Source organism: Branchiostoma lanceolatum, chromosome 10 (assembly GCF_035083965.1).
Source record: "Branchiostoma lanceolatum isolate klBraLanc5 chromosome 10, klBraLanc5.hap2, whole genome shotgun sequence".
Lineage (NCBI taxonomy): Eukaryota > Metazoa > Chordata > Leptocardii > Amphioxiformes > Branchiostomatidae > Branchiostoma > Branchiostoma lanceolatum.
The window spans coordinates 4488512-4509684 of NC_089731.1; the positions used below are offsets into that span (position 1 = coordinate 4488512).

General features: G+C 38.7%; 1 protein-coding gene across 2 annotated transcripts; it reads left to right on the forward strand.

The window, feature by feature from the left end:
• The first annotated feature begins 467 nt into the window (after nt 1–467).
• LOC136443736 (glutamate receptor ionotropic, delta-1-like) lies at nt 468–20851 on the forward strand. 2 transcript variants are annotated; one of them, XM_066441088.1, is made up of 11 exons: nt 468–1075; nt 14822–14886; nt 15468–15659; nt 16121–16282; nt 16776–16941; nt 17406–17633; nt 18003–18148; nt 18659–18771; nt 19218–19347; nt 19532–19624; nt 20143–20851. In XM_066441088.1, the coding sequence occupies exons 2-11, from the start codon at nt 14851–14853 to the stop codon at nt 20284–20286; spliced, it is 1410 nt and encodes a 469-aa protein (XP_066297185.1). In that variant the 5' UTR covers nt 468–1075; nt 14822–14850; the 3' UTR covers nt 20287–20851. The 2 variants fall into 2 exon arrangements, with proteins under 2 accessions (XP_066297185.1, XP_066297186.1); XM_066441089.1 differs by lacking the exon at nt 468–1075 and having other exon boundaries at nt 14777–14886.
• Nucleotides 20852–21173: the final 322 nt, after the last annotated feature.

A 21173-nucleotide genomic window follows, 5' to 3' on the forward strand; every position in this document is an offset into this window, starting at 1 on the left:
AGGTATGGTTGGCAGTGCAGATATGCGCTTTTCCCAAAAATTGTAGGCAATAACCGTCCAATTCATTTGTAATGAATCGGCGTCCCGGTTACAAATCCTTAGCCATCATTATATCAAAAGAGTCTTTCTCCTAAGTAATAAAATTGCATCGCTGGCATATATGTAATAAATATATGTTCACCATATAATGTATAGCTTTGAAAATTCTGCATATATAAGAAGGCTATAATTGAAGAGAAAAACATTGCATCATTTAATGCAAAGAAGATGCTTGGTCAGCATTTTATATATATTCATGACGTCATGCGCACGGATTTTGACAACTACCAATAGAGAGGAGGAAATAGAAACAGGAGATTATTTAAATCTCGTAATGTAGAGCCGTGCAGTGGACAAATATTAGATACACGAGACTGTGGCATAGGAATTCAGAATATACCATCTGTAAATATAACAGTTGGGCGCCATGTGGCTTGGCCGCGCTGCCAGCGCTCTGACCGTGCTTAATCAATAAGTCTCTAAATCATTTACAGTCGTCTGCGGAGAACGGTGTACCACAGAGACCACCACAGTTGTGCACTTATAAGACTGGCATGTACCACAGCTCACCGTGATTGACGATCCTTCATGAGACGACAAACTGGCACCTCTGCAATCCGTGAAACCGTGAGGTCGGCAGTTCACAATCTATAGCTGCAGTACTGACGTGGTTACCTTCTACATTTTGCCGCCTTGGGTGAGACATAGCAGGAACTCAAGTGAGATTTTTCTATTTGTGAATACTTCTTGTCTGCGGAGCACTGTGCACCACAGGGACCGCCACAGTTGTGCATGTATGAGACTGTCATGTACTACGTATCACTGTGATTGACAGCCCTTCAAAAGACGACAAACTACTTCCTCTGCAATCCGTGAAACCGTGAGGTCGGCAGTTCACAATCTATAGCTGCAGCTGAAGTGATTACCTGGAGGAACCTCAGCTCGGACCCTCCCCAGCGCGAGTTTAGCCCTATTCCTGATATGACTGCTACTCTGCCGGGTTTGCAGCCTTGATTGAGACAAAACAAGAAATCAGGTAAGATTATGTTATATTATGTGGTGACAGTGGTAAACTAATAAGCATTTCTGTGGTCTGTGAGTTTACTAGTAAGGGGTACGGGTGCACTATTCAAACAAGGTCTGTATTATCGTCTTCGTCAAGAATCATAGAAAACACGATTTGGGCCAAATAGACAACATCCCACAGGAGTTAACATGAATTTTTCAGAAAGTATTTATTGCTTGCATGGTTGTGGTGAAATCATATTTTGACCAAGACCTACTAAACATTGGGTAACATGCCAAGATCCCGCTGCAAATTTTGGATAACAAATATCAGACCCTCAATATAATGACTCTGATGAGGTTACCTATCACACAGTGTAAACGGATAGGGAATGTTGATAATATGAATGGTACATTTTAAGTTGAATAGACCTTTTCCTTTCGCGTATGTGATTTTCGATGGAAATCTGTATGTTACACCCATCCCTCATGGTTTATTTCGTCATAAGACAATATCACGTAATAATCATCAATTTTCTTACATCAACTGTTAATTCAAGGTATTTGACCCGTATTTCAAATACGTCTAGTTTAATTATTACTTCTGTTCGGATATATCCTATTGACCCAAATACCTGATATTGCCCAATAGCGTGATAGTAAAATGATTAACCTCAATTAACATTAATCCGCCGGGTTACATAAATCAGCCACTTTGACAAACTGCTTGTCTTAGAGATCTCTAGTGCAGCATCCCCCAGGTATGCACAGTTTGGATATACAGGAGTGCATTATACTGGAGAACGTTGGGTTGGAGATCTGTTTGGTTGCATCTTGTCAGGATGGCGGAGTTATGTACCCTGGTGAAATCATGTTAGTATATGTTGCATGCCTTCCATGTACGTTTCTGGTGTAAAATATGTAAGTCCACATCTCGCACGCGCTGCCGTTGCTGTAAGCCGTAGTTCAATAACCGCGATCTTAGTCTAGACATGCCACGACCTTAATCCTTGGCCTTGGGAAAACAATGGTCGTGAATATAACATAAATAATGCATCAAAACTCTCCCTTCCCCTAACAACATCAGATGATACAATTGGGTCCAGTCGTTGTACTAAGGAGGTTTTCGCTGCACATTGACGAAAAATAGCAGTCAATAATGACCTTTACCAATGGGGGGAAAATCACATCTGCCACCATACAGGGCCCACCCCGGTTGACACGTACCTGACCTTAATTTAAGGATGACCTTCTAAGAGAATAAGAACGAATCTGCTGCTATGCGATTGCGACTTCGAATTTACCCAGATTGTTTTGGAACAACATATCGATGATCTGTTTGAACTGTTTTAACCCTCAAACCACCGTAGCTTTTTTACGACTGATCTTACCGTATGGGGTCAAAACTGACCCCACAATGTTTTCTACAAATAAAGCTTTATTGGTGACTATTTTCGTGGCTTGTATATATGTATAGTTTAAGTAATCTATAAGGGACAGTTTGACATGAATAGGTGTGAATAATTTCTGTTCATTATGATAATTTATGCAAAAATAGGGAACATCGTCTTTTGCAACTAACGCTATTCAGACAAGCGGGCTCTTTTGAGGCCTGCGCCAACACTTGATGTCATATAGCATCTGAATGTCTTACGCTAGAACAACCAAACTTGGTCACCTTTGCTAGAATTTTGTTGGCAACAATTTAAAATGAATGAAATAACTAATCAAGGTTTTCATGTTGCTATGGCAACCTCTTTCTTCGAGCCATATTTGGAAAAAGTCGCTAATTTTGGATTTTACAATGTAATTCTAGGGCTGTCTTTTTAAACTGCACTTATTTTCTGACATCAATACCAACAAAATTAATTCACTATCACTTTTTTGATTTAATATTCATAATTTATGCATATTTGACTACGTCATCGGTCAAAATCAAAGATGGCGGACGATATAATTAGATTAGCTATAACCGGCTATTTCAACCTCAAATTTCATCATTACCATGTTTATTCAAACAGAAACAATCTTAATATAAACGCTTTGGTCCATTTTTATTGTGTTATAAGGTTATATGATGAAAAAATGCATTTAAAATACTGTAATTCAAGATGGCGGAATCAAGATGGCCGATTTCGCTAGTGTAACCTGATAGGAATATGATTTTTATGACGTCATTTTGACGTCGTTCCTGTTGCCATCTACAAATAACGTCTTTTGATATATTATGATTTATCATACATCATTTCTACTTAAGTTTTATCGTGTACCTTTGAATTATATGGAAATACCCAATTTGTTGGTTTTCGTCAATAAAGTCACATAAATGACGTCATAATACGTCGCAACGTTATTAATATTTACGTTCATTTGAAAAATTTGTTTTTTCACGTTTCTACAAAATTATATTTTGTAACTATGATCATAATAACCCTTATCATACATGTTACTAGATGACAAGTATCAAAGAATAGGGAATATGAGTGCAGATTTTGCTGGGGTCAGTTTTGACCCCACTGGACCATGCGTAAACTTTCTAGGATAACTTAATCAACAATGAGCCAATCTCGGTAAAAACTTGTGAGAAGTTATAAGACATATATAGAAACAAACTCATAGAAGGAATTTTGTTTTCGACTCGAAATGTCAAAATGGCACATGTTGATATACGCCTGGGGTCAGTTTTGACCCCATACGGTGGTTTGAGGGTTAACCATGTTTGTTCGCTTGTGATATGCGTGATTTTTATACTATGTAATGTAACGATTTCAATTTTATGTAACTATCAACATATTTCAGGTTAAATTTCATGTAAACATGATGATGGTACATGCAAGGTTGATTGTAATGAATCTGAATCTGAATCTGAAAAGAGTAGATGTGCCCCAAAAAAGAGTTGCTAATGGTAATGAAATCTATTGCCTTTATTTTACCTTTGCACAAGAGGCCCCTGAACGGAATGGCTTCTTAAGCCTACATGATTTGGTGTGGCGTATCTGGGTCACAGTCATTGGTACCTACTAAATGATACACGAGGAAAAACACGCGTTCAAATTAGCATCTAAACGACGTCGGAATACTACTTTACTTCCTATGCTATGATATACGAGTAAAGACACGCGTTTGAATTAGGCTCCAAGTGGTATTGGACTACTGCACTAATTCCCATGCTATGGAAATGGCATACCAAAGACATCTCGTACACTAAACACTAAAACCCTTTGTTACAGTATGACTAAACTGATGACAAGAAAATTCTCATATTCAGTCGAAAATTTAATGTCACAGATACCCAAACATTGATTGCCGCAGCTGGGCCCCGGAAGCGCCAATCACGCTATTTAAAGACGTATCAATATGTAAAATACAGGTGTCTTTATTATTGATGTAGGGAGTGTTACGCTATAGTAGTTAATCTTACTAGAAACACAATGCTATCTACCGCTAGACAACGATTTTCATAGAAACGTAATGCTGATTTGATTTCTTTTTTTTTCACATTTCACGCCGTAATATCATACAGAGAGGTTACTATACATATCCAAGGTGTAGGAATATAATGAACGAATCAGTGACCGCACTACAATTCAAAAGCAATCACATACACACATGTAATTATTTGTATATACACTGGATCTGAGCACTCATTTGTTATCAAGGGTTAAGGTCACGGTTGCAAAATATCTTCAATGGGCTTAATGTTGTCCCACTATATCTTTAAGGCACAGCTACGACGTAATGCTAGAAACATATTACGGTGAGTAAAGAGATTTATACTTTTCATCAGTACCATTTATGTAGAACTGCTGTGCGTGGTAACTGAAGGGATCACAATAAACAAATATTCATTTTTTGAAGTCACAACATTCTTGATTGATGATATACAACGTATTGAAAAATTTTTAGCTGGCATATTTATTGTCCCAATAACTGTTAGATAAGCTGTTATTTCTTTGGTCACATAGTCTGACCGATGACACACATACACACCCCATTACTGTTAATGGCCTCCATCAGGGAGCAAGTCAGTTGGGGATGGTCAGTAATTACATGACCTATAAACTGCAATGATAGACGTTGATGTAAAAAAATGTTAGAAAGCTTGGAATGTGTCCTAGTTAAGTCATCGTGTTATGATTTTCTATGAAAGGCAGCTTTGGTTGCATTGAAATTGCTGATCATGTTTCAAACGTCGTAAACATAATAGCTACCAAACCAGCTACTGTCCTTTCTATATTAAGACCATTGGTCTGATGGTCATTATCTCCTTAAGAGCTGTTATGAGTTGGTCATTACGTAGGCCTCATTACCGTTTAGTGTTTAGCCAAAGGCAGAGATGAATGGATCAAAGTATACGAAAACCGGACGTTCTGTTGCAGTACAGTATAAAGCCGCTTGATGACCCACAATCGAACATGTCCTTTGCTTTGCCGACACCTGTCCACATGCCAAATATCATACGGACCCATCCACAGATACGTGAGCTATGCTGTTCACAAACAAACCCTCGAACACAAGTTTGTAAAGAACATGCCGTGGATTTGCGTGTGACATTGATACCATAGATCAAGTTTTGCCAAGCATCAATGTTTCCCGATAATCCTGAGGCCATGGGTTGACCGTTTTCGGTAGAGGTCATCGAGGTAGATTCCAACGCATCAATGTCTAGCGAATCGCGACCATAGCGACGGCACTCGGGCCATGGTAAACGTTGGTAAAACGTACTGACGAGAACTGAATATCACCAAAGCGGGAGAATCTAGTTAAAAGATCATCACGTACTGCAATAAAGGGTAATGACTCCTCTTGGCATTTACCCAGACCAAGTCGGGCTATAAGAACGTCAGAGGGAGCTGAAGCGTGAAAGATGGCCAGCACCGGGGTGTGACCTTCTCAAAGATGGCAATAAAACTTGCCCTTGACTCACATTTATTCGGTTTAAGTGCAGTGAGGGAGTAACATGCCCTGCCATTAATGGTGTGAATAACACATGGTTTTTAACATGCGGATCTCGTATTCAGGAAACAGGCCAAATATTGAGGCTCAGAAAAGAAATACTACTCTCTTATAAATACTCAATAGATACTATTAACTTATACATATTCTATTTGCCAAACGCACCTGCTTTCATGTTGACGTTTTCTTATTAATCTATAATTAAAATAACTGTAACTAAATCTTGTAACACATTTAAGGGAAGTGATATGTGAAACATATGAAAGATGATATAAGAAAGATGACATATTTTCACTGTTAGTATGATATTTCAAAGACAATACAGTTTAATATTGTGTTGCTTTTTTTCAGGCAATGTGAAGGGACTTTGCGCAAGATGTACATGTATGTGCATGTTACTTCTGTTGCCACAGGAATGATAATCGAATCTGTTCTGAATGTGAACATGACTATTATCAGGTACTAGCGGCTTGAATGTCAGCACGTAGAACGCATTCTGCTGAACATAAAACGGGCCCAGTCTAACGGAACGTAATAAATCTACCTTCAGTTGGACTTTAACGGTAAGAGAACGCCATTTTGCTATGATTATTTTGACAACGATGGCTGACAATTTCAACGTAGGTGAACAAAGGTCTTATATGTGAGAGATGGTTCCATTCTATGAATGGCATATTCAAACCACTGCTGACTATGAGACGTGGATATGAGCTGCTGAATAACGTCTTTTTGGTTAAACTGCTTGTCACCCAATTCGTTTGTGCCATATCGTCACCCAATACGTTTGTGCCATGTAAAAAAATATCAATTTTACATAAATGTAGTTCTGATTATAACAGTTTGGGGTTTAAAGGGGTAGAAATACTTTTGAAACAACACACACGTCACACATTGAGATGTAGGCCATGTCGAGAGGGTAATACGTTACTTAGACATGCATTTGAACTATGAAATTAACATTCAGACTTTCCACAATATTGAGGCTCATTACAGCTCTTATAGTCGGACTGATATAAGTGTCCTTACTTAAATCATGACTTGACTATCCATATGACCTACTACAAATCAACACATACCTTATTGAAAATAAATCACGAGACTTATAAAAGCATAGATGCACTTTTTACACAACAAACTAGATCAAAACTGTATAGATAAGGTTGAAAGACGACAAATTATTGCTTTTTTTCTAAGTTGATATCCGGTCCGTACTGTATGATGTATACAAACCAATTTGTTCCTGAAATGTAACGCAAAAAAATCAATACGGCAGTAATGTGTGATATCACTCTTTAAGCTCTGAGAGAATTGCATATGCGAGTACGCTGACACTGGATGATTATGTGATTTAAAGAAGCTACATATGAGGGATCTATGCATTATCTATTCAGTATTTTGTAGACTTTCACTATTGAATAAAGCTAGTTTTACTATCTGATCTATTTCTATCTCTGACAGATAAGAAAGGAGGTCACTTTAAGATGCCGGCCTTGGATCCAATGCAAAGAGCATTGATTAATGTGAAGTTCGGCATACTGCGGTGCAATGTCATTAACCCTGCAACCACATCCAGATGAGGCAGAAGCACTTTTATAAACCGAATTCTAAAATGGAAGGCACAGTATTATTTTGGTGGAAAGGTAACAAAAGACATGTAAAGTCTTGTGCACGCGTCTTGATTTCCATAAGACATGTGCGGAAACGATGCGGCTAGAAGGTTCTCAGTGTCCTGATAAACATGCGTTATTGTGATGACCCGACCCCACTCATGAGCTATAAGGAATGATCGATTTACCAAATTGATCCCCTGACACACATCCAGGAACTTCCAATGACTTTACTCCCGACCACTCTTCAAACAAGGTCGGCGCTGCGTTTGGAATAGCCCGAAATGTATCCTATTCCAGCTCCAGTTCGTTCCTCTTATTACAATTATCGCATGCAAGCTAAATATGATTTTCCCGACTTGAATTTGTCAAAACTTGTTTCCTGACACAATTTTAAGTCTGTAACACAATCTCGTCTACCAAATCGAGACCACAAATGACCTTGCTCACGACTTACTTCCAATCATGGTCTGGAGAAGGTCGTGAGGCCATGGCTGCTATGTGTGACAGAGGCTTTAATGGCACGTCAATGCATAACTATGACATGCTCTATATATCCATGAGAAACAGCTGGGCAGTACATTACACTGGGTTGCAGTATGTGGTCCATATACATAGCTCTGACTTCTACACAATTTCCCCACGAAGAAAGAAACTTCAACAGTGCAAGCTCGCAAGTAACGACAAGGTCAGATAGCTACACCCCTATGTACCAACGCCTCTATGTTTCTACACCCCAATGTTCTTGCATCTCTATGTTCAGACACCGCTTTGTCCCAACACCCCTAAGTTCCAACACCCTATGTTTCCACACACCTACATGTGTAGTCCGACACCCCCATGTTTCCACACGCACTTCTTCAATTCAATTCTGTAATACCACTGCTGGCTAACAATCTCATTGGCAGGCCTAAGCGTTAACATTGCATGAGGTCCAAAATTGAATTAGACAATCAGGGCTTCGCCGCACAATGATTAAATCATCGAGTGGTGTCTCAAAGGAGTCAAATTCTTCTAAAATAAGTCACGAAATCCATCTATTTGTCAATAACAATATTACAGATTGATGAGTTAAAGGGCTAAAGGTTAATCAGATGTATTCATTGAACTATTGGTTTTTAATCATCTCGTTTGTACTTTCTCATGTTGTTACGTCCAAATATAGGATGAGTGTCTTATTTGTATGGAACACACCGCCGATAGGTCAATGTCTGTGAATGGAAACTAAAAGATAAAGATATTGATTTTACACAAAGAGATGTGATAATTGAGAGCAACTATTCTGAAAGCTTCAACTGCACGTGTACACCAAATCTGTTCTTCTTTCTAAATCGATCATCCAGAAACTGATTTGAAATGCAGATAAGACGACTGGTCGAAGATGAGCTAACTCTTGTTTCTTGGAGTTAAGTTCAATCCCCTTTTAACATGATGTCTAGCGATACAGATTTCTCGGTGCGTTAATGCGTTTCAACATAAGTTTTTAAGTTGCACATTTTGAGGGTAAAGTATGAATCACGCAGGTAGGCCATTGATAGATATGAATCAGCACATCGCTGATCATGAGTGTTTCCAATTTTCGTCTTATAAAACAAAAAATACAGTCAGGCCTTTTGGAATGTCATAATGATAACATTTCACTTGCAGCGTATAAGCGCGTGTTGTAGATGATATGTCAACTACGGATGGCGTTAAAATACAGCGTGACCTCCCAGTTCTAAAATAGGTCATTCGGAGGCGTGGATACGTTTCAAAGTCCCAGAGAAATAAGATAAGGTTGTGGATGGATAGACGCCTGCCCCTGGGAACATCACGCTCTCACCCTTAATTTAGTTTTATCACATAATAGTAAAGGATCATCCAGGATCAAACCTTATGAAATACAGCTCACAGCTTATGAACCATTTTTTTTCATAAAATCCGCTCTATGATAAAGACAGTCAATATGGCGTAGGGGTTATTCATGCGATGGCACAAGGCTATGTCACTGACTGTTCATGATTTTAACTGTAGGTTTCTGTCACTCATATTTCCCCAAATATGTGAGGAAGCTAAGGCCAGTTTACCATCAAGCGAACATCAATGTCTCTATTCATAAATGTTCCTTTTTGCTCCATTGCATTCGCAATGATGTTAGATTGTTCTCGCAAGAAGATGACACTTTCATTTTGGAATTGTTGAAGTTTGCATCAATTCTAAATTGAAGGGAAAGCGAAGACTATTTCAAATCTTTGGCATTTGCTCATATATAAACTTTAAGGCAAATCAATAAACGTGGAGAGGGTGATCACATTAGATCCAACTTTGCTGATACAGAGGTACAGTAGTGCCTAGCTTGGCTGTGTGACAAGAGGAACACATCAAATTCTGATTAAGGTAGGGCAGTCATACTTCACGGTAGGTAAGCGCAGTGTTAGTTGTACACGTTAAGTTCGATTGTATGCCGCAGTACTTGGAGCTCCCGTGTTGTCTGGCACACGAGTCAGTTAGATTGGCATTCTCGATCGGCAGCCTTTCTTTTGAAATGCTTCCAGCTCATTTACTGATTGATATTCCTCTCAACTGTCAGGCTGTGGTTCTTCCTTTCGTTTCCCCTACGTATCTTCCCCTGCGGACTCCAAAGTATGACGTGATTTGCAAGTCAGCCTTGTAAGAGTCTTACAGAATTGCCCAGCCAGCTCATACGCCGTGTAATTGTATATTGTTGAGGTCTGGTCTGACTCCCCATAGTGATTAGTTATTTCTTTAGCGATGTAATTGGCAACTGCCTCCCAATAATGCTGCAGAACAGCTGGCATAGATTGATTAGCTGCCCATTATAACACATTTTACACATACTTGATCGTTAGAAATGTCCACCTCTAAAGGTAAGGTGTTCTACGCCACAGTGCCGGTGCAATGCAGAGACTCCGGGTGGCTTACCATGACGCTTTTAAGATGTCAATGTCTCAGCCTAGGAGTACTAGTAATTCTGTACTCTTCTCGAGCTGTCGGCTTGATACCTTCGACGCCAGGCGGCGTAAGGTGGCACACTCATTTGTGACGCGCCTCCTTGCGTCTAGAAACAGCGTAATACAATTGCTATGCCACTCCGAGGTTTTCTCTCTGAGCAGGCACTGGCCTTACTATTGTCGATTGGTTCTCCCGCCTGCTCGTTTCGACACTACTTGATGCAATACTTTTGTCGTTGTTGTTATATGAAGATGCCTGTAAATTGTCTTTGTTGTTTTTTGATATGGGCCTTCGGCCTGAGTCAAAGAATAAATAAATACATAAATTATTTTGCTCCCCCTGAATTTTTATGGCGCTCTAGTGTACGTATCATAACCATTTTGCATTAACATCAGCAAGAAACGTGGATTCATCGTACCGAAAGAGCAAGAAGCGTGATATTGACAATCATCTTACCATATCTCAACGTCAATGAGTCACAACAGATGGAAAATCATGTTCCTGATAAAGTGACAGCGTTTGGTTGGGAATGTGGTTGGCGGAAACGATTTATCACGGACTCAACTTGCCACATTCAGTATCTATCTGATTAAGGCATCTGGCATCTTAAGATCGATGTTCAGTGTGTTTGCAGTGAACAACAGATTCTAGTTTGATGTATGGATGAGAGCATGTTATCTAATCTGTGAAATTTGGCAGCTTGAAGTGCTCTTTTTTGGGGTATATGTATACATCGATTATCAATCATGATTTAAATTTGCATCGATATGACCAGATTAAGGCATATGTGGTTTTTATGTTTACCATTACAAATATCCTTTTATAGAAGGTATTTCTGTTTGTAAGCATTCGTCATAACTTACTTTTCTTTTTAATGTACCAGAATGTAATAATGATTTGAATTTTGGTGAACCTAGCTTGGTAAGTTGATACGTTTATATTCCATATAGTTGTAGCCCGATAGTTACGTTCTGTCGCTGTTTTTTGAGTGAGGACATGAACATTTAAACGCCGCTCATACGTCCATGGTAGGAGAACGAAAATGCCCAGAATATAAAGTTTAACGGAGAAGTGCGCTTACCGTGAAATTGGTACCATTTTCAACGCAGCGGATTACACTTCACGATGTCATTCTTTGACATTTGAATGACTCAGGGCATCATCTGGATAGGTGAAACGTGAGCTGGAGGAACATTAAGGGTTCTAAAGTAGAGAATTTAAAGAAAATCATGATGAATTATGTTATTTGTAAGAGCTAAATCACCTTTGATACGTCGATGAAGGTTAGATATCAAGGTAATAAGATACGCCAAATAACAGTTACTCAATGTCTGACCGTTTCCAAAAGCATATCAAGTTGCCTGTCATGAGTATCTTTTACTAGTGTTTGGCGTAAATTACCTTTTGCAATGTTGAAAAGAGAGGAACATTCTTTCTATTACGGTCAATGGGATGTATCATTTGCGAAATTACCGGTACCTTTCCAATAATGGAGCTAGTTTCAAAATACATTTTTGTAACTTATGACTTATGATATCACATAGCCACACTTCCTTTTTGCCATATTAGGATATTAGGAACTTGCAATGTTAATGATAGTAATAACCGTTGTATCTTTTAGTTCAAATAACAGAACTTACACAGAGCTACTTGTTATACAACGAATACATGCCCAGTAGTTATCAGTTTTATTCTAATATTTTGTCGCGTACATTCATTTATCGTTCGGTCAAAGACTGTCTAACGGTTTTACTTGGCTGAGGAAGATTCAGTTTCTTAGACCTTAGTGCATGTAATTATCAATTAGTTTTTTGACAAAAAATGTAAATATCGTAGTTTTTAACAAGATATTTCTTAAATTCAGATAACACTACTAACACATATGCAACTATATCTATTGCTATAAAGGCATCTTACCCCTGCCACGTCTAATTGCTTCGGAAATATGTTGTTAACTAGTGAGTGCCATACCACTGGAGTGAGAGGATGGTAACGACATCGTATCCACACTTAAACTTCGCCCATAACAATTTGCTACCAATAAAACTCCCATTGCCGGCTATAACGGCACGACCAGTTACTAAGCAATTTGCCTTGTTCCATACACTAAGCATGAACCCTGTGGAGGTAATTAGGGCCATTAGGTGCAGGGATAGAGTTAACGCTGTTCTCGTAATTCCAGAGACGATCATAATTACTACCGGAAGCCAAGATGAAATCCCTTTGCCTGTAGCATCTGTTCTCGTGGAATTAGTAAAGTTAAATCACACGCCGGAGGATTCCTGAGTCTTGATTGCTTCGTGAAGTTGATTTTGTTGTAGATGGTGAGGGAAGGGTTGGTTACTTCGGACATGGTTGAAATTACAAGCGTCGTGCCATTTAACACACCAGCTGAAAAAAACCAATGTGGAAGCAAAGTTTGTATATACATGTACCTTTTGTTAAGTTACAAAAGTATTTCCGTTTCGGATCATCGTTTAGTGAATACAATTGACGTATATATCGTGACTATCTCGTCTTATGAGCAGTGTACATTCCGTCCACAAAGGATCTCAGAACCATGAAAAGATAATATCTTCTATTCACATTAACACACCATGACTCTGTAAGGTAAGGTTTGCCCCTGTATTTTCTGAAGTTCGTTCTTCATCACTTCAGTCTGCCTATGCAGAGTACAGACAGGTACATTGTATTCAGCACTAGTGATTTTCCATTCGACGATTTGTTTTTGCTAAATCTTGTCACGTCCAACTCGGATTTCGTTATTCCAAGAAATACATCGTCATTCCCTCTTACCGGAGAGAAAATACAATAAAAAGAAAGCTGAATCTCAGCCAATGGGCCATTGATGTCCCAGGAATGAGCTGGCTGAATCTTGTCACGTCCAAAGCCGATTTTGTTATTCAAAAATAATATGGTAAAAGTCGTTTATTACCTTTTATCGGAGAGGAAAACGCAATGAAAAGAAAGCTGAATCCAAGCCAATGGCCATGAGTGCCACAAAAATGCGCTGGCTGAATATAAAAAAGATAGATAGTCATGAGTATCGACAAACAAGTCTGATGTGTCAATAACTCTTCATAATTGGAAAGTGTAAAATCCGTCCTGGGAGTTGTAACGATTATCTGCCCGCAAACCAGATATTTTCTAAATGGTTAATCGATATATAAACGTCAGATGGGATCGAAATCCTGGTCACATTATCAATCAATAATGATATTTAATGTGTTCATAAGCGCAAAACTTGCGATGAGCTTGCAGCCGTTGCCGAAGAGTTATTGTTTAATTAGTCTGCGGTAAAACTCAACGTTCTATTGGGGTTTATGTTTATTGAACCTAACGCGCAATATACCATCTCAGCAGAAAGCAATTTTCGGTATCCACCCCCTTTTTATGATACATAGACTTTATAGTTTGGGTGTAACTTGGAAACGACCGTATAACCCTTTCGGCTTGGGGGTGTCGAAACTGTGGGCGAATAATGGGCCATTTTTCTTACGGCGAAGTGTATGAGGTACCAAGTGGGGGAGTTTGCAACGGCTCGTTAGAAATATTCTGTTGTTTAAGAAAACAAGTTATCTTTGTTGTTTAGTTCATGTGAATCAACAATGTACCTGCTTTTATTAAACACGACTAAAACACATTTACATAAACATACTTCATGAGGAAGCATTGTGGGCGGGGCTATACAGAATTACGAGACATTCCTTGAATTACTCTCCTATTCTAACACTCTTGCAAACATGTTCAGATATAACAGGTCATGTAAAGTGCTTGATAGCTGCTGATGTTAAACAGAATATTTATTCTTTTGACGTGTTGATTTAATGATAATGTCAATCAAATTGTCTTTGTACATAACCTGTGAATGTTATCAAAACTCATTTGGGCTGGAGTTGGTTCCAAAATGCACGGAGAATGTTGACGCGCAACGTTTTTATTGTTCCTTGGGGATTTTGCTTGAACGAAATTGATACGGTGTATTAAGCATATCAGCTTTTCTGTAGGCAATGAAAGCATACGTCTAACTTTTCATAGTTCGTGGCTTAATCTATATGCAATATTCATTGCATTTTTGCGACCAATCGGTGTTGATATATTTAAGACAAATTTACCGCGGTACAGGCTATTACATGTATTTTGCTCCATCTGCTGTACTTGATGGCTGTTGTTGAACACCTTTACAGACCTAACACAGGCTGTCGTTGGTTAAGGCGTTTGGGCTACACACTTTCAAGTATCTGTTTTTGTTGTTGACACAGTTCGTATGTGACTGACTCAGACCACAGCTATGAACACGCCAGTGCTAAGGGTGGCTGTTTTCGAGGTAAGACTCTCCTTACTTTTTTCACTGAAATGTTTTTATTTTCATTAGGCATTTTAACCTACAAGACAATGTTTAGTAGATTGACACAATATTGTGATCAGCCATTCGTGTATCTGACGGGCAGCTAAAGAACGATTGTAATTGTTGATGTACAGTGACCTTGAAGCAACGTAAATACGCTGTACTAAAAAAAAAAACATAGTACATACATTACATACATATACACCCCGTTTACCTTCATTTTCTAGTAAAGACCGGGCAACAGCTATAATGACGGCTAATGTTTTCGTATTCTTTATCTTTTTATATTCTACATATTCTAAGATTTATTTTTGTACATTCTTCATGATAATCAATTTGTTTGATTCCTGATGATGATGACTGATTTGATTGTTTAATTTCTATTTAATAACCAACTTTTTTCGTATTCTTTATTTTCTTATATTCTACATTCTTTAACATCTATTTTTGTACATTCTTCATGATAATCTAATTGTTTGATTCCTGATGATGATGACGGATCTTATTGTTTAATTCCTATTTGATAACCAAATTTTTTCCATATTTTTTCCGTGTTGCAGAGATCCCCATTCATAGTAAAGCGAGCGAGTCCGGACGGGTTCCAGTGGAGTGGGTTCTGTGTGGATCTGCTGGATGATCTTTCATCCGTTCTGGACTTCAAGTATGAGCTGTACGAAAGTCCTGACAATATCGCAGGCAACAAACTTCCTGGCGGAAACTGGACGGGCGTCATTGGTCAGATTGTCAATAAGGTATGAAAATCTTAATTTGTATATGTAAATGAACGCTTCTATGTTTTCACATTAAGCTACTTTAATTACACTCTATTCGATGCAGCACTGAAATAATTCAAGTCGCTTATCTTATTTTACTTATGTCATTTTATTTCATCTGCCTGCTTGACCTGTGTATTGCTTTATCGCAAAAGATTGACTAACAGAGATTATTAAAAGGTACAGAGGAATTTCTTATACATGATTTTCTTTTGACGTCGTCTGCATCCGATGATGCTGGATCACAGCATAAGTCTTTAAAAGCATACGAAGATACCATTGCTTAATCCAATTATACGCAGGTATTCAAATTATGATTATCATGACGTCAATGAAAACTTCTAGAGGCAACCATCTAGAAAAGGTAGTCACACTTATTTTTCTAAATAAATGCCATATTTCAGAAGAATATAATGTTGAAGTATTTCACGTATTTACAGAAAGCTGATCTGGCCGTCTCTGCGCTGACCATTACGTCACTGAGGGAAAAGGTTGTTGACTTCACCAAACCTTTTATGGAATATGGCAACGTGCTTGTCATGCGCAGTCCGTCACTGGAAGATAGGCACATCCTGGCATTTACCCACCCATTCCATTGGCAGGTGATAAAAAACCTGTTCAACATAGTAATAAAATAATCTATTTGCATCAACGAGTAGTAAGCGTAACCTCAAATACTGTCACAAATAAATAAGTCTTCCTCTTCCATTGGCTATTGTCTATAGTCCAAGAGGAGATCAATGTCTATGGTCTAACATCACATAGACCAAGAAATGGATCTAATAACGTACAATGAGGTTTATCATTTGCGAGTTTGATAAGCCCGGGAGAAGGCACGATACAAGATCTTTTGCACCTTTGAAACGGTAGATCCGTATGACTGTGTAGATGGGCCGAAGTTCCTGATGAAGGGTTATTGAAATAGATAAAAGTTGTGCAGTGGTTTTTAGTGTTTCAACTTATCTTTTATCTTTAGTGATGAATATCGCAAGTGTTACACCGTTTGTGTAAAGTCTGTGATTACAAACCGATGACATTACAGACCTGTGTAGAGAATCGAAGAGCAGGCGAATGATATTATTTTTACCTTCACAGGTGTGGCTGTGTATCGTGACCTGCATGTTCACGGTGGGAATCCTGCTGTTCCTCACCAGCAGACTGAGGCTGAAGATGAACGCCGGGGACAGACACGCCGACAACGACAGGGCCTTCAACCTGAGGAACAGCCTCTGGTTCGTCTACTGGTCCATGATGCGAAAGGGTAAGGAAGTTCTTACTCTTTCTCGAAGCAAGGGGTTTTACATGGTCTACCATATGGACGAAAAGGGGTCTGTCCAAATGTGTTGGTATATCTTTGCTGTATGGGCTGACACTCCTAACGCAACAAATGTGACTTGAATGACCCAACGCATGCATTTTATTACATAGGTACACACAAAATTCCGTTCAATGTGAAATTTGTTCTTGGTCATTTGATACACATTGATGGTTATGCCTGGTAGTGTAAGCGACGATTGTTGGCTAGACTTGGCATATCGTAATTTCTTGTGACAAGTTTGACAATTAGTTTTCAGTTCTTTTGAATGTTGTCTTTGTTCGCTACTTTTATTGAAGGCAAGAGCTTCATCAAACATGTGTAACTAATGGATAACATCGACCAGCCATATATTTTTTAAGGTATAACATAGGATTCGAGCAACATTTCTGTACTTTAACATCTAACAGGTGGAGAGCCACCGCCGCGGTCTCTTTCCACACGAATCATCGCTGGATTCTGGTGGCTGTTCGTACTGATCGTCGTGTCCACCTACACCGCCAACCTCACGGCCTTCCTCACCGTCAAACGCCTCAAGCACCCCGTCACGTCTCTGGACGACCTCGCCTCGCAAACCAAAGTCAAGTTCGGCATCGTCAACCACGGGTCGCTCTACGACTTCTTCAAAGCACAAGAAGGTGGGTATCTTATGATTTTAAGACATTTTGTCAGGTACGTAATGTTTATGATCACCATCAACTGGGTTTTGTGAATTTGGCAATAAACCTCAACTCTCATAAAAGAAACCGATAACATCTACAAAATGTAGCATCACCTATCACCCATGTATGCATATATCTAGGTGTTGAAAGCATTATTCAGAAGGCCTAGATAGCAACTTTACTTTAATGTGGTGGCATTAGGGCATAGATGTGAAGCTATGGTAGTTAACGTTATGCTCAATCTTAAAATGACAGTTCAGTCATTAACTTCTTGACAATAAAAGAGATCCATAAAGGAAGAAATAAAAGGAGCTACTGACAACTTCTTTCCTTTTATCTTCTTAGGCACCAGTTCTATCTATGAGAGACTTTGGTACGGCATGAAGGCAAACCCACATGAAAGCTTTGTCAGTAACCTGCACGAGGGAATGGACAGGGCAAGACAAGGAGGATATGCTTTTATAACAGATGGCACATATTTCGTGTACGAGGTAATTCCATAATGTAGGCAAACCATGTAGCATGGCACGTGATATCATATAATGGTTTGATATATTATTTGATGTGATGCAATGTTTTAGCCGACGCTAACCAGAGACGGCATCATTCAGATCTCCGTTTCTGATTTATGCACATTTTGGCATCTTGACCTTTTCGGTCTTTTTTTTTTCTAACAAAGTCTTACCACGTTTACGTTTACTGGCTATTCAGCCATTCATAATAAACAAAGATATAGGGCATGGTAGTGTTGTTTGTGCTGTTGAAGAAGGTGGCTGAAAACATGGTCCATTGATGAGTGAGAAGCCTTTGCATGTGCATGCATGTATGTATATATCCATTTGTTTTCATACATGTAGTATTAGATACATTTTCAATAGACTTTTTCGAATCAATCTGAATGATCATTACCTTACACATTTTTATTGAACTTTTGATAAGTTTAAGACTACTCTTATAAAGTCAATTAGATACTTTATGAAACATTTTTCTCATACTAATAGGCAATGAAAGATCCGGACTGCCAGTTGAGCATGGTCGGGGCACCGTTTGTCTATGGAGGTTATGGGATAGCGACGAGAAATGGCAGTCATTGGACAGAAAAACTCACGATCGGGTAAGATAAATGACTTTGATTATTCATTATTTGTCTTTTTTTGAAACACGCACCAACCATGGCAAACTTTTATGTATACGCTTGAATTTAGATAGCGTTGACGATTTGAAAGATCTGTAAAATTTTCCAGATGAAGGAACTTGCCAGGTTTTTGAGACAGGCTAAATCACAGAAATCCAGCTTTCCCTCATTCAGTTTATAATTTTTTGCCTCAGTGTTCATATATAGCAACTACCGAATGTTATGTGGTTGACTTTTAAACAACATCTAAAAAGGAAAATTCATCACCTTACTTTTGTTATTGGTCTAACGTGTTGTCAAAATAGTAGAAATTCTGTACGACTCTGGAGGCTGGTTATATGTCAGCAAATTTTATGTAACAGCTCATATCATCACATATCTAAATCTTCAACCATTTTTCATACAACGATTCGCGCGATGTGTAGCATCTTACAGTTGCGAGAGTTGGGCAGAATCAACACGTTACGGGACCGGTGGTGGCCGCGATCTGAGTGCTCATTAGATGGGTCCGATCCCAGTGCCGATGCAAGCGGTCTAACGCTAGCTGATTTAAAGGTACGTTCCTAAAGCCTTCAAATGTAAGAAGCTTAATAGTGAACCGAAAAGTTTGTATCAATGTACCTAAACACGTAAAGTTGTAGGTAAGTCTTTCTAATACTTTGCCATAACCATGGATTGATCTCCCGAGCCTCTTAGTTAAGTTCAAGTTTATTTCAAACATAAAACGATGTTCTTTCAGGGCGTGTTTTACCTGCTGTTCTGTGGTCTACTGGTAGGAGTTGTTGTTGCCCTTTGTGAAATCTACTGGCAGAAAACACATCGCGTCAAGGAGGTAAGTAGGATCTTCATTAACTTGCCTTATTCCTTAGGCTAGATTACGGCCTTATCGGGGAAAGCCATCTCTTCAGAGTAAAAAGTCTTACTAGTATATGCAAGATGCCATGCCACATTTTAAAAATAATATGAAGACTCGTTTTAAGCTTCTTCGTGGCAATACCTTTACCTATCGTTATCCAGTGGACAATCCATTGTAAAGGGTACCATGACCTACTCTACAATTCAATAAAGGTTTTAGATTGATTGATTGATTCATTGTTCCTAGTATACGTAACTTTTTGTTTGTTTGAACCTTTGTTTATTCATGATAAGCTCAAATCGGCACTCAGGCCGCTTTTCATTGATGTCACGAGTGAAGAGGTAAGGGTCAGATACAATATAGCAGATATACACAGTCATTTGAGTCCTAATAACTCTATCATCATATATCATTACATATTTATGGTACAACAATATACAATTGCTACAACTGATTAGGTTCTATTTGTTTTTATTGGGCATATCATTTTCCAGAGCCAACATTCCGTACCAATGGATGAAGGACAGCCCCGGGAATGTACGGAACATGCCTTGTTAAGAGAGTGTCTACAAAAGGTCGAACTAGGTGAGATTCGTGTCGTCATTCAGAAGATCGAGTCAACGAACGGCAATCCGTGAAAAGACAACTGATACATTTTTCTGAGTGCTTTATTCTGAACATATCATACTTCTGTTAGCCGTGCCTTCTCTATCAGGAGACCAAGTTGATGAATTTGATGATATTTTATAAATAATCGAACAAAATTGTAAAGCAGCTATATCAATGGTGTTGTGGCCAGAAACAAATCATTTATGCCACTAGACGAGACACGGTCGTTGTCACTGTCGGTGGACTTACTCTGAAGTTCTGTACGAATTCTTATGAATGAAAAGTGCACTTTAAAACCTACATTTTTCATACATGAGAAAACGATTTCAAGCAACCTAAACTCTCACTGGCTATGCATTTTTGAATTGATGTATCTTCAACGTATATCTCCAGCGTATAGATTTATGCTTGATGTCTATTTGATATATCATTTGATTAATCAATTTGTTACTGTTTAGACAGGTTTTAGTCGTCACTGCCAATTACTTGATTATGGCACAACACCTTTTCAACGTAAGAAAGACACCCATGGCACTTTGTCTATAACTGCTGTTGAAATTCCAAACACACTTATAATATAAGATATTTGGGTAAACATGGTATATGGCATCATATAGAGCCAATAACCTTATCAACGGATCCAGAAGGAGTCGTCAAGATCAAATCAAATAAGACGAATCATTTGTTATAATCCCCCAGGGTTTTTTTTTTCTAGAATATCTTGCAGTCGTCCAGAAAGATGCCTGGTCGATATCGCTTTGCCATAAGCCCCATATCCATTTTGTTCCCCCTTATCACTTCCCTGCTGATTAATCTGACGTTAACAAAGATTGGAATTGATATATTTGCGTAAGATATTGGCTTTAAGTCGGACGGTCCTCTGTAACGCATGGTAACTGGAAGTTCGATCCCAGTT

Coding starts and splice junctions, on each gene's coding strand:
- LOC136443736 (XM_066441088.1), top strand. CDS start 14,851: ATGAACACGCCAGTGCTAAGGGTGGCTGTTTTCGAG. Junction 14,887..15,467: donor TAAGGGTGGCTGTTTTCGAG/GTAAGACTCTCC, acceptor TCCGTGTTGCAG/AGATCCCCATTCATAGTAAA. Junction 16,283..16,775: donor CCCACCCATTCCATTGGCAG/GTGATAAAAAAC, acceptor TTACCTTCACAG/GTGTGGCTGTGTATCGTGAC.